The sequence below is a fragment of the Podarcis muralis genome, chromosome 14 (assembly GCF_964188315.1).
Source record: "Podarcis muralis chromosome 14, rPodMur119.hap1.1, whole genome shotgun sequence".
In the NCBI taxonomy this organism is placed as follows: Eukaryota; Metazoa; Chordata; class Lepidosauria; order Squamata; family Lacertidae; genus Podarcis; species Podarcis muralis.
Window position 1 is genome coordinate 5,871,491 of NC_135668.1, and position 13,237 is coordinate 5,884,727.

Consider the following 13,237-nt stretch of genomic DNA (forward strand, 5'->3'; position numbering starts at 1 on the left):
TTAGTGCTTAGTTGCAGATTACGGTATATAATCAGTTGAAGGGGATAGATTGTGGATTAAAATATTCATTATTAATAATACTTTTAATTGAACAAAAATTAATTATGGACAAAAATATTATTAATAATACTGTCTCAATCTGAAACTCTCAAATTTGCTTCAAATGGGCACATTCATAACTTATACATGCTCATTTCAATAACACTAAAGGTGCTTCCTGGTTGGAGTGTGTGACACTGATCCAGTTTTTCTTTGTGTACACATGACAAATTAGCTGTCATACATTTCTGTTTACTTCAGTCATGGATATTCATTTTTGCTCTGCTGCTTCTGTCCACAGTAGTGGATGGGACTTGATGAAATGAATTTGTAGGTTTCTTTGTATTTCAACCCCACAAACACTTCTTCCACACCCTCTACTTTTTTCTTTTCTGGGTACCTGTGTACATGAACAGTGCCAGATCTGTACTAATGTTTGCTATAGGGGGTAAAACTCTGTACTAATGTTTGCTATAGGGGGTAAAACTCTGCCCTGCTGCTCACTCTACCTGGTTGTGAACTCCAAGCAAAAAAGAATTTTATATAAATCCTCCTCCCATGAATTTTCCCATTAATCCTTTTAAAATCTATTTGAGCTAGAGGGCATCATCACATCCTTTGGCAGTGAATTCTGTTAGCTAATTGCACAGCATGTGGATAAATTATTTAATTTGTATACTGCCGTTAGGAGTATATGGGGCCTTAGGGGAGGGGTAGTACTCCTGGTGGGCACATGTTGTGCTCCTTCTGGGGTAGTTTGCCCATCTTTGGTCCCCAACCTGCACTCGGCTCTCACCTGTGGCTTCTATAAGCTGTCAGCATGTGACAGCGACCGCACCCTGGGAAATGGCTTTGACTGGCCAGCTAAACCAGGTGAGAGTAGCCAATGGATCTCAAACCCTTGGTGCGTTAGGGACTTCCCATGCATGCTAAGACAGGCTCCAGCGGATTGAGTGGACGAAACCAAGGTGGGTCTAACAGTCAATAAAGCAGTTTCTGCATGTGCTGTAGAGGAAAGTGTGGGGCAGATTGGGCTCGTCAACGTGGGAGGGTAGCCCATCTAGGAGAATGAAAAAACTGATCCGAAACCTCTGCTGCCTTATGAGATATCCAGTGGCGTAGCGTGGGTTGTCAGCACCCGGGGCAAGGCAAGTAATTTGCACCCCCTAACCCGTGGATTTGCACCCCCTAACCCCCAGATGTTGCGCCCGGTGCGGCCGGCCCCCCCTGCACCCCCCATGCTACGCCACTGGAGATATCTTCAGGATAGGAAAAGGCTAAGGAGTAAATTCAACACAAATCGGAGTGGAGTCCCTAAGATGGTTGGATGGTACGTTGTATGTCTCCTTCCAGCAACACCTGCCGTCAAGCTGGTGCCAAACATATTTCTGTTTTCCATTGGATCACATCAGCAAGGCTGAGAGTGGGGGTCTTGTCATCTGGCAGCCCAGGACCTCCATACACACTTCCGAGGCTTGTGCAGTGGGGAGGTCACTGGTGCTGCTAACAGTGCTTTGACCTCATCCCTGGAGGCGCACTCTTGAGACAGACGGATGCCAACCAATACCGCCCTTCGTCCGAAGATCACAGGGTGGTTCACTTCTGTTTGGGACCTATTGCCTATTAACTTAATTGGGTGACCTTGAATTTTAATAGTGTAAGAGTGCAACAGAAATGTATGCACTTCCTTGTCCTATTAAAAATTTATTTCTAACGACTGAATATCAGCATGGAGAATATGCTTAGAAGGAAGAACTAGAGATCTGGTAACCAAGTGACTTACAATTATTCCAACAGGAGGGATCATTTTGTGATAAGTTCTATAGTATGTAGCAGCACCCATCATTTAATGAGCGGTCCTACCCTGGAGAAAACATGGAAACACACCCAGATATCTTAGTTAGGTGACCTCCTGAGTAGTTCTTCCTAGTATTTTCAAGTATCATCCATTCTGTTCTACAGTTCAGCAACAACCAATATTCTCTTGCATGTGAGCTCTTTAGTAGTAGTAAACGGAAATTTACTCCTGTAATTTCCACGGAAATAGGCTATTTCACATAGATCTGATTCACATACCAAGTTAAACGGTCAGACCAAAAGCAATCATATAACCAGCCTAACAAGATTTTCCGATTTAAATATGTCGGAGAGATGCTAAGATCCAGATAATTTTCAGACTTAAGCTTTCAGAGTTTGAGACAGACCTTCCAAAGCAGATACAGGCAGCTCTGTCATCCCATGGTTAAATTGAAATGTGTTAACCGAAATGACCAAGAGGTCCAGCACCAGCCTACCATTCACACAACACGGATCCATCCTTCTAGCCACTCTTTGTTGGCTTCAAAAATATTAAAAATAACTATGAGTCCAGGTTCAGACATAACAATGTTAAACCATGACTTAACTCTCTCCGGATCAGCAAGGTACACAATCTTATTTCCACACATTTTTCATGGTATGGCTTAGTGTGATGTGTTAAAGGCCATGGATCATTTTTAGGAACTGGCCACAAGTCAGGTTATGAAACTTATTCCAAGTGAGGTTGCACACCATGCTTTGACTTAACCATGGTTATGTTACCACATAAGTTGTTATGTCCGATGAAGGTGGAAGCCTTCAACAACTGAGGCTCCCTGTGGCTTATCCTTATTTAAAGTATCCTTATTTCTTTTAACAATATTTTTATTAGTTTTTAATTACAATAATCCAATGATAGCCTCATTATAACAATGCCAAATTATAATACAATTACTAATCCCAATCATTCAAATGCCAAGTTACCGGTATATAATTTAGGTGGCCTGCGTGCCAGCATCAATGGTTTGATTATTTACTTTGTTTCAGCATTCCAAAATCTTATTCATCTCAATTACATTCCAGTCAAAATAACAATCCCTTATAGGACAACTGCAATGTTAACACCATCTATTTGTCTTGACACATTAAATGATTTATAAATCTATAGGTGAAGCATTCAAACTATCTTTATTCCTCTTCTGTGTGACAATTATTCTGGCCACAGTGTTCCTTCCTGTCCTTGTAAAATGTTTTCTCTATCTTTTCCCAGCCGTTGCTGCTCTCCATCATTCCTTGGGTAGAGCTAATATGCCATTGTTGTTTCAGAAGTCAAGTATCCTTATTTCAAGACATTGTTTTAAAATAAAATCACTTACTTTATACTCAGTGATATGTTGCATAGTGGGTCATACCCAGAGTAGACCGACTGGAATCAATGGACGTGACTGTTTTAAGCTAGTTGACCTTCAACACAGTAGGTATATTCTGAGGCTGACTTAGTTGGAAACAATGTTTTGCATCGTATTGTTTTATATTCCTTTTTTCTCTTTTTTTTTTTTTTTTTTTGCATTTTCTTTGGCCAGGAATTATGTTCTGTTCTCACAACAGCTTGCCAGCCAACTGCTGTAGCTGCACAACTGTCTCAGTTGCCATGTTACCTCCTTCATGCACAGGTATGCCAAGTGGCATAAAAACCATCACATGAAAAAAGATGGTCCATTAAGTGGTTCTCATTTTGAAAGGCCTCATCAATCCCCCCTCTCCACTTTTGTCACATTTTAACTATTACAGTGGAACCTCAGTTTTCAAATGTAATCTGTTCTGGAAGTCCGTTTGACTTCTGAAATATTCGAAAACAGGATCAAAGGGCTGGCTGCAGAGCCAATGGGAAAAAATGAAAAATGCGCCTCAGAAGTCATTTGAAAACGGAAGCATTCACTTCCGGGTTTATAGCATTCGGCTTCCAAATTGTTTGGCATCCAAGACATTCGAAAACCGAGGTTTGACTGTACTAAATCTCTCCTTTGACACAGGACATAGTGTTTTATGCAGTGCTATTTTCTGGGGATACTCAAGGCATGTACTGGCATGTTTTTTTCTAGAAGAAAAGCACTGCTTTGATGTAGTGTTATGACAGCTCCACTGCCAACCATGCCTGGTTTTTAAACAAGTTTTTGAAAAAGAGGCTTGTAGCTAGTTTGCTACTGGATTAAAAGGTTACCACCATTTTTGTTAATCTCAGTGCAGACATAACATGTAAAGGTAAAGGTACCCCTGCCTGTACGGGCCAGTCTTGACAGACTCTGGGGTTGTGTGCCCATCTCACTTAAGAGGCCAGGGGCCAGCGCTGTCCAGAGACACTTCCGGGTCACGTGGCCAGCGTGACAAAGCTGCATCTGGCGAGCCAGCGCAGCACACGGAATGCCGTTTACCTTCCTGCCAGTAAGCGGTCCCTATTTATCTACTTGCACCCGGGGGTGCTTTCGAACTGCTAGGTTGGCAGGCGCTGGGACCGAGCAACGGGAGCACACCCCGCCGCGGGGATTCGAACCGCCGACCTTTCAATCGGCAAGCCCTAGGTGCTGAGGCTTTTACCCACAGCGCCACCCGCGTCCACTAAAGAGGGAAGGAGAAAGAGCAGGAACCCACAGGATGCTTCCATTCTCTCATTGTGAAGAGATGGACGGAATATTATTCATCCATTAGGCCTATTCCTGTTGACCCATTTCCATGGGGCTTATATAAAAGTTCCCACTGAACTGTCTTCCACTCTGCCACCCTTAACAATGTTCGAGATCCAACTCTGTTTGGGTTACCACTGTCCACTGGGTGCCTCTACTCTTGAGAAAGAGGGTGTTTGGAAGTGCACAAAGAGACTCCAAAATTGGATGATATTTAGCCAATGTAATTTTATTTCAGAATACAGAATACAGTTTAAGCATATCTGGAGGTAGCTGCCAAAATTACTTGATTTCCCACCTCCCCACACACAAATGGCTTGAGTGAATCAGTTTATGGGCAGAGTCCACAAGGAGATTTCTCTTGCATGAATCCTTGACATGAACAGGGACTTTGGAAGGGAACCTCTTGGTGGATTCTGCCGTATATTTCTGGAAGGACAGCTGAACACCAGTGTAAAATAATGTCTATACGATAGTTTCAGAACAAACATAAAACCACAAGAGGTAGCCTCTATTGATTGTCAACACAATAGACTTCCAGTTTCTTTTTCCCTTCTAAAAATGCTGTCCGAGTATGGTGCAATCTGCCTCCTACAGATATTAGTGACAATCCTCTCGTTGATGCTGATGGGCTGGAACAGAGAGAGAGAGGACTAAAAAGAACATTGTTTGTCAGGAACCACAATACCTACTGGAAATCCTGCACACTTACAGCACAAGTTATTCCTATTAACCAGTATGCGCAGATTTCTCTTTGACTTGAGGTAGAAAACCCCAAATGCCACCTTGCCTCTCACTCATGAACATCAGGCACCAGCCACTAAGAACTTTTCCTATGCAGTTACATGAGATACTGTGCTGTTTCATAATTCAGATTTGTTTTCCCAGGATTTGCACAGTATAACCTCCCTATTTGAACAGAAATAGTTGCCTCATATTGAGTATCATCTAGCTTAGTGTGATCTACTCTGATGGGTTCTCCAACATCTCAGGTGGGTTCCCCCCCCCCCCCCGCATACCTGAAATACCTATAACAAGTATTTTGAAAGTTCTTTACACGGTGCATAGTTAAACTATGGAATTCACTCCCAGAAGAGGTAAGGAGAGTCAGTAACTTGGATGGCTTTAAAGGAGGATTGAACAAATTCACAGATGATAAGGCTATGGTTCATGGTTCGCCCTCCACTGTGGGAAGCAGTGTGCCTCTGAATTCCACTTGCTGGGAATCGCAGGTGGGGAAAGTGCTGTTGCGCTCAGGTCCCACTTCTGGGCTTCCCATAATAGGCATCTGGCTTATCGCAATGAGATCAGGATGCTGGACTGGAAAGGCCCTTTTGGCCCAAAGCAGCAGCGCCTTTCTGTGTTCATATGGAGGGATTAGGGACTGAACTGGGGCTCTTCTGCATACAAAGCTGGTCTCTGACTGTACCTAGAATCCCTTTCCATTCCCTACAGCTGCTGCCCTATAAGATGGACCAGACTATTCTGCCAATCAAACTTCCACAGGAAAGCCACTTGGGTGCTTTCAGATTCTTTCAGACCTCCGTGGCACCCCAATTCCAGTTCTCTCGAAGCCTGCCCCTAGGAACTCTTAGCATGAACGTCAGGCTACAAAGTCAGCTGCTGCTGCTACTGCAGCAGCACTCCAAATGACTCATTTGGTGCCCAGGAGCTGCCATTTCTAAGGGGATCTTCAGTGCCTGGATTTGATTTTGCTTAGATGATCAAACAAACTTCACAGACTGATGTCCTCCCCTGCCCACTTTCCTTATAGCCCTGCAACTTCTTCCCCTATTAAAGGGTACTGCCAATTTTGGGGCTGTGGGGAATTTATTAATGTATGCACAATGGGAGGCATTATGGAGGCTTAATTGCTTTTATGCAAGACTCAAGCCATACAAACACTGCTCTACCCGTTCCAATACAGAAGCAAAGTTTCCTTCATCAGGAATGGTTTCTTACCCTTAATTGGTATCTTTGTTCCCTTAACAGTGCTACTCTGGACCTATATGCCCATTTTTTTGCTTCCAAGATTTTCCTTGTTATTATAACCATAGTTACTTAAAATCCCAAGTACACCTGAGACATACTTGTTTTTGTTGCTAACTAGGCAGCATTCAACTGGAGTTCATTCTCAACATCTTGAGCAATGGATTTCCAAAACTGATTAACTCCTCAAAGTTGGCCACTTACTATAATTAACATAATTCTCATGTAATTCAGCATTCATCCGTATAGCAGTTTGATGAATCAGGATGCTTCCTTTTGTAGAATACCAAAGCTGCATAGATGGCAATATGGCATTGCAATAAAACCTGTGTGTGTGTGTTTTTTTAATCCTCGCTAATCTGTTCCCCTCCTGACGATGTGGGGCTGCAGCTACCATTAGCTCCAGTTAGCATAGCCAATGGTCAAGAATGGTGAGGGGAGCTGTAGTCTAACATCATCAGATGGGCCACAGGTTAGCCTCCCCAGTGTACACAAAAGCATGTTTATAAAAGCCTGTAGATAAAATGCAAAGTCAGGGTGGGATAGCTGTCCCTTATATGCTTGTTGTGCAGTTCTTTGTAGTCCACAACAGTAGATCTGGTAAACCATTTAGAACAAAGTGGCTTGTTTTAGCTTCTGGTCCAAGACTGGCCATGTACACATTAGCAGCTTAAAACACAGTGAGGTTGTTTCCCCCAAACCCATGTGTTTCAAGTTGCATTTGCATGTTGCTGTGCACACCAGAGATGGGATGGAGGTGTCTTCACCTAATGCATATTACCTGTTTGGTTTTCTGTGCCTACAACCCCTTCTCCTCTCCCCAGAAAATCCTATTCATGAAGGTGTCATCTGCATATGCACAATGACTGTCTCAAATGTACACACCTCAACTTAACTGCAGCTTAAGTTTTCGGAATCGGGATGGAAGCTGGTTTGAAGGAAATGCATCAAACAACAGTATATCAGTTTGGGCAAAAACTCTAAGACTCATATAGAATATGGCTAACATCATGTGTACCCAGCCTAAAACACCAGAAGTGGGAGTGCACTAGAGCTGGAGTAAAGAGTCGGGGATTCTGTACCTGGCTGTAGCAGGAAATCACTTCACCTGGTTCTTTTGCTCTCAAGGGCTTTGCTGGGTCAGAATGAAACGGACCAATTGAAAATAGGGGGGCTTTGTTGAGGAAAAAATAAGTTGCAAATCCAGAGGAGAACCGTTTTTTCTCAACTCATTTTTCATGAACAGCAGAGGATTTAGATGATGTACTTCCATATGTGAGGAAAGCCTTGCTGAGATCCATGGGAGCTCATTCCTGTGGAGGTCATTGCTCCTGGGATGCAGACCTAGCTCCCAAAATTCTCTTCCTTCACTGAAACGGCAGGATCAGTATGAAAGACACAGTGAGTGCATCCGCACACTCCTGAAAACCACGGACTAGGACTGGAATAGCAGCATCCAATGCTTCTGGCTCAAAACTTGCTCTTTATGTTCTATGAGCCCTGGGAATAAAAGCTTTTCTAACCCTCCCACAGAGTCTTCCTTGCTTGGAGACCTAAAACCTTGCTTGCTGAATACTTGGAATGTAAGGCTTTTTCAAGCTGAAAAATAGTATGATATTTCAGCAGAGATTTCAGTACTTTGCATGTGCTCTATAAAAACGGGAAGCTTTACAAAAATAGCTATAGTGTGATCAATTAAAACATCTAATTTAAAATATGTACATTCTATACAGTTTCCTCTAGTTACATCAGTTAAATACCCTCTTTCTCTCTTTAAAAAAACCCTCTAGCATCCATATCAGATGGATGCAGTTTAACCACGCTTAGAAACAGAAGGCGCTGGCTCCTTAGGACACAATTTTAGCAACCATCTTTTTTCTGCTGAGAAACGTCACCCTAATTTAGTGGTGTACTCTCTATGGCTGCAGGCAGCTTTGGGTTTGGAAAGCAAATCCTTTGTGTTTTAGGCTGTTTATTTCTGAAATATCTCAAGTCTGAAAATGGCACACTGTGGAGAGAGAGATAAATGCCAACCAGCACCAATATTCCTGCAGCCATTGGCTTCCAGAGTCCGTAGCTCATTGCTTTTCAGCAATGAAGGCTGAACATCCACAACTCATGGAACAGCTGAATTTTTAGCTTTTGATATCATCGTCCTTTAAGAATTTAAATCCTGAAGGTGCTTCATAAAGGCTCTCCCCATCAGTGCTGAAGTCATCGTCGTCATCTTCAAGGTCATTCAGCATTTTACTAGAGGTCTTTTTGTGCCTGCTAAAGCAAAAATATATAAACATGTTAGTGTGGCTTTATAAGCTGGCTGTCAACATTTGGACTGCTTTCATGATGTATTTTAAAGACGCTGGTTGATTTGAATGAGCCATTCCAATGCCTACAAGGCTAGGAAAATGGGTGCAACTGTCTCCTCCACAGCCCTGGGGGGAAACACCAGAATGAGCACTGCAATCTTGGGCATGTGCCCCTTTCTGCAAAGTTCCTCTTTCTCTGAATGTTTACACAAAAATAAGCTCCTTGGAAACTCAGCAGTGAAGGTTCTGACATGACACACAAGTCCTACATTTTTTCTGGAAGGAATTTGAGGGAAAGCTCCAAATTTGGACATTTTAAACTAGTTCCCAGCAGAGGGCTGAATGTTAGGGATGGGGGAAATCCAATCCAAAGTGCCATGGAACCCCAAAATTATAAATTGGAAGGGGCAGGGACAATCAGCTTGGTTAAGGTTTCCAAACAAAGATTCTTAGATCCAGAATGAGGAGAATGAGTTGGGTCATACAACCCACGAGCAAATAGCCAATGTGGCAAGTGGAGCAGTGACTTTCCAGATCTTGGGAAGGGTTGGTGAAAATCTTTCTGGGTCCCAAGGCTCCTCCTTTCCCACCTGAGTTCCTTTTTGATTGCATTCAGCTGTCCTTGCAGTTGGTCATTCAAGTCAACTTGCTCTTCCAGCTCCCTCTGAAGCTTTTTCTTGGTGCTCTCAAGCCTGTCTATTTCTTCTTCTGCTCCCTCCACCTGGCGTTTCATTGCTTTCAAACGCAAGCTCAGCTGAGAAATAAGAAGAAAGGGGCCAGTTAGAGCTTGGCGGGCCAAGGGGTCATTCATCCTCAGCAACCCTTGATGGAGGGCATGGAGCCTATGTGAGCAATGGAGTAATCATGGGAAATGCTATTTTTATGGTCAGAGGAAAGCTTAAGCTCAAAGCCTTTGCCAGAGGTTGGGAATTGGATCCCGATGAAGGACCTGCTCCAGAAGTGACCAACCCTCCATGGGATCCCTTTGACCGAGTATGTTTGAATGTATGCATTTTACCCTTTGGAAAATAAATGGGTCACTAAAGTGGTGCATATCAGATGCTGCTGGACTGCAACTCCCATCATCAACATCATCACTGGCTGGGCTGGCTGGACTTGATGGGAGTCCCAGCCTCTGGGCAAATTCCTGCTTTAGAACAGAAGGCATTGGATACAAGTAAAAGCAGAGGTGTACTCGGTGCTTTCTTCTGGGGGTACTGAAGGGTATGCAATACTGGCACACACACCCCCAAAATGCTAAAAGTGTGGCACTTAATGTAACAACTTCACGGTGATTACCAGCATCTTTTTTTCTTAAAAATGGAAGCCAGTTCATATTGTGTGATATTTGTGATGGTTTTAGTGTCTTTAGTGAGTTCCTGGGGCGGCTCACAGTCCCAAGATGAAGGGTGAGCTATAAACTTAATAAAAGTAAATTTGGGGGGCAAATCCTTGGTAACTACTTTAGCCCAAGTGATGCTTTTCTTCCTTACCTGGTCCTTCTGATCTGTCAGAGAGAGATGCTCATCGTCCACTTGCATCATGACCTCCTTAACTTTCTTTTCAAGCCGGCGGTTACTCAGCTGGAGGTTAGCTCGATCCCTAGGAAAAGACAAGGGCATACTCACAGGTAGCAAGGTAAGAACCAAAAAATGTTCAACTTACCTGGGAGAAGGACCTACAATTGAAAATAGATGACTCAGAGTAAAATGCAACATGGGTACTTAAGCCCGATAAATCAACTTCAGCTTATGTAAGGGAATGTTCCTTAAAAATTCTGCAAGGTAGCATTGTGCTCCTGGCCAGCTTTCTCACATGACATCAATTGCCCCACAGGACTGTTGGTGCAGCTCCGGTAGCAGGGGGACATTTTTCAATTTTTGTGGGAATGCCCCTGACATCCAAATTTCGGGGTGATGTTTTTGAAGATATTTTTTTTAAATACTCCATCCAAGCTTCCCCACAACTTGTCATTTTGAACTTATGGGATGATCAAACAGCAATTTTCAGATCAAATTAACTTCTTATATGGATGCCGGGTACAATAAGAACTTATTTGGCCCAGAAATGAAATCTATTACTGGGCTTAAACCTTTCATTGTGGAAGAAAAATATGTCGACTGGCTATTGCAGAGAAAATAACCCACGAATTACATTTCTCGCTGTGGGTTAAACCACAGAGCCTAGGACTTGCTGGTCAGATGGTCGGCGGTTTGAATCCCCACAACGGGGAGAGCTCCCGTTGCTCAGTCCCAGCTCCTGCAGTTCGAAAGCACGTCAAAGTGCAAGTAGATAAATAGGTACCACTCCGGCGGGAAGGTAAACGGCGTTTCCGTGTGCTGCTTTGGTTCGCCAGAAGCGGCTTAGTCATGCTGGCCACATGACCCGGAAGCTGTACGCCGGCTCCCTTGGCCAGTAAAGCGAGATAAGCGCCGCAACCCCAGAGTCGGCCACGACTGGACCTAATGGTCAGGGGTCCCTTTACCTTTTAAGGGTAAGGAAGACCTGGAACACTTCTATATCAAAGACCTGCCTAGACAAGTGGGAAGGTGGGAAGTCTGCCAACCGGGGCATGGAGACAACAGCTCTTCCGTATGGTGTGTCTGCAGCATGATATATTCTGATGTCCATTGTCAGTAAGTATGGATGGTCTGCTTCTACTACTTGTTCTTCTTATATGTGGCTCTGCTGTTGTGTTATTTTTATTGGATGGGTGGATTATAAACTTTGTATTGATTTGAAATATTGTAAGCGGTACAAATTTTGAAATAGGTTCAATTCTTTTTTAAGCTAACAGAGGTGGTGGGTCTCCAGTATTTAGATGAGAGGCCTGTTGCGACTCTTAAAATAGATGAATATCTGACCGGGACATCGTGTTCCCTGGGTGGTCTTGCAGTCTGCCTTACCTCTCTTCATTCTCCAGCCGCTCCTCCAGTTCCATGATCCTGGTTTCCATCTGAACCAGAAGCCCTTCTTTGCTGGACTGGTAAGAACCTTCAAGGTGAAAGATCCGGCTTTTCAGGTCTTTGTTCTAGAGTAAGAATATACAGAGCTTATTGAGCAGGTAAGTCTGTGGACAAATTAGCAATGCAGCACGGGGCCTGGGCAGTTGCATGCCCTAGACTTTTTGACTGGCAAATGGCATCCATCTCTTCTCCCCAGTTAATATGAGTCACACTCTGTCAGAAGAGTCTCTCATTTTGATTAATGGAAACCTCTGAAGGGATTGTGGCCCACTGCTCAGATCTGACCTTCGTGCCTTCTAGGTCTGATGCAAAGTGCTGTGATAACCCAGAAAGCCCTTAATATTCCTCGGAAAGGATCAACAATTCAGATCAACCTGCCTATGCCTCACAATCAGCTTCACAGGCCCTGCTTAGGTTGCTGGGCACACGGAACAGGCCCTTCTCTTGAGTGACCCCACATTTGTGAAATTCAGTCCCACGGGAAATCAGGGAAACTTCACCCCTTTATATTTTGAAATGGGCCTTAAAGACCCACCTCTTCTGGTGGCTTTTACTGGCTGGCAGAAACAACAGAGATTTGGAAGTTATAGATGTGAAGTTTCTGTATTTCACAACATGTAGTGAAAGTCTTGCTGAAGATCAAGGGTGCCAACTTGAATAAAATATTGGGGGGGGGCAGCTAAGCCCCACCTCACATAATCAACCACAATACACAGTGCACACAAACCCTATTTGAATGGCAATGGCCATCAACCTGGGGGGGGGGGGGTCAAATATTTTAGGGGGGGGGCGGAAGGGACCTTGGCCCCTGGGAGTTGGCTTCTATGCTGAAGATACACAAACACAAAGAAAATAGTGGATCCTTTGGAGAAGGAAAAACACACACGTAGGGATCATCCACACTTCAGATACTGCCGCACTTTTCAGGCACAGATCTGCACTTTAAAGCTCTTTGTCCAAGCATTTTCTGTTTTTGTTTTTGTCCCAGAGCTTTCCCCTTGAAAAGCCACGTTTTACCACTGAATTGGAGCAAAATGGCAGTCTGCAGAAAACTCGATTGCCATTTTCTCCAATTCAGCAGGCAAACACAGGTTTTCATGGGGAAAGCGCTGGGAGAAAAAAGAAACCGCTCGGACACAGAGCTTCAAAGCCTGGACCTGTGCCTGGTAACGTGGACAAAAGGATGTCTGGCTGAGCCTTTAGTTGGGGACAGCTAAGATGCATGTCCACCACTAGGTGGCACTCTGCTCCTGAAGTGTTTAAGCTGGGGTGGCTATGGGTGGATTTTTCCTGTGTAATTTCCAAGAGAAGAGGCTCTGGTGTCCAAACCTGCTAGGAGGCAGCCCTGCTCCTTAACCCTGAAGGTGTGGTCTAGGCAAGCCTTCCCCAACCTGATGCCCTTCAGCTGTTTTGGACAACACCCAGCAGCCCTGGCCAGCACAGCCATATGATTCTGGGA

General features: G+C 44.0%; 1 protein-coding gene across 2 annotated transcripts in view; it reads right to left on the reverse strand.

Annotated features, from left to right (window-relative positions):
• Positions 1-4,725: 4,725 nt before the first annotated feature.
• Positions 4,726-13,237, reverse strand: part of CGNL1 (cingulin like 1) — a 76,937-nt gene continuing 68,425 nt past the window's right edge. For both annotated transcript variants that reach the window (XM_077918998.1, XM_077918997.1), the window contains exons 16-19: positions 11,719-11,843; positions 10,306-10,414; positions 9,403-9,566; positions 4,726-8,777 (exon numbers count right to left, since the gene is read on the reverse strand). In XM_077918998.1, coding sequence (XP_077775124.1) covers positions 8,642-8,777; positions 9,403-9,566; positions 10,306-10,414; positions 11,719-11,843 — 534 coding nt within the window. In that variant the 3' untranslated portion in view covers positions 4,726-8,641. The remainder of the gene's footprint in view (positions 8,778-9,402; positions 9,567-10,305; positions 10,415-11,718; positions 11,844-13,237) is intronic.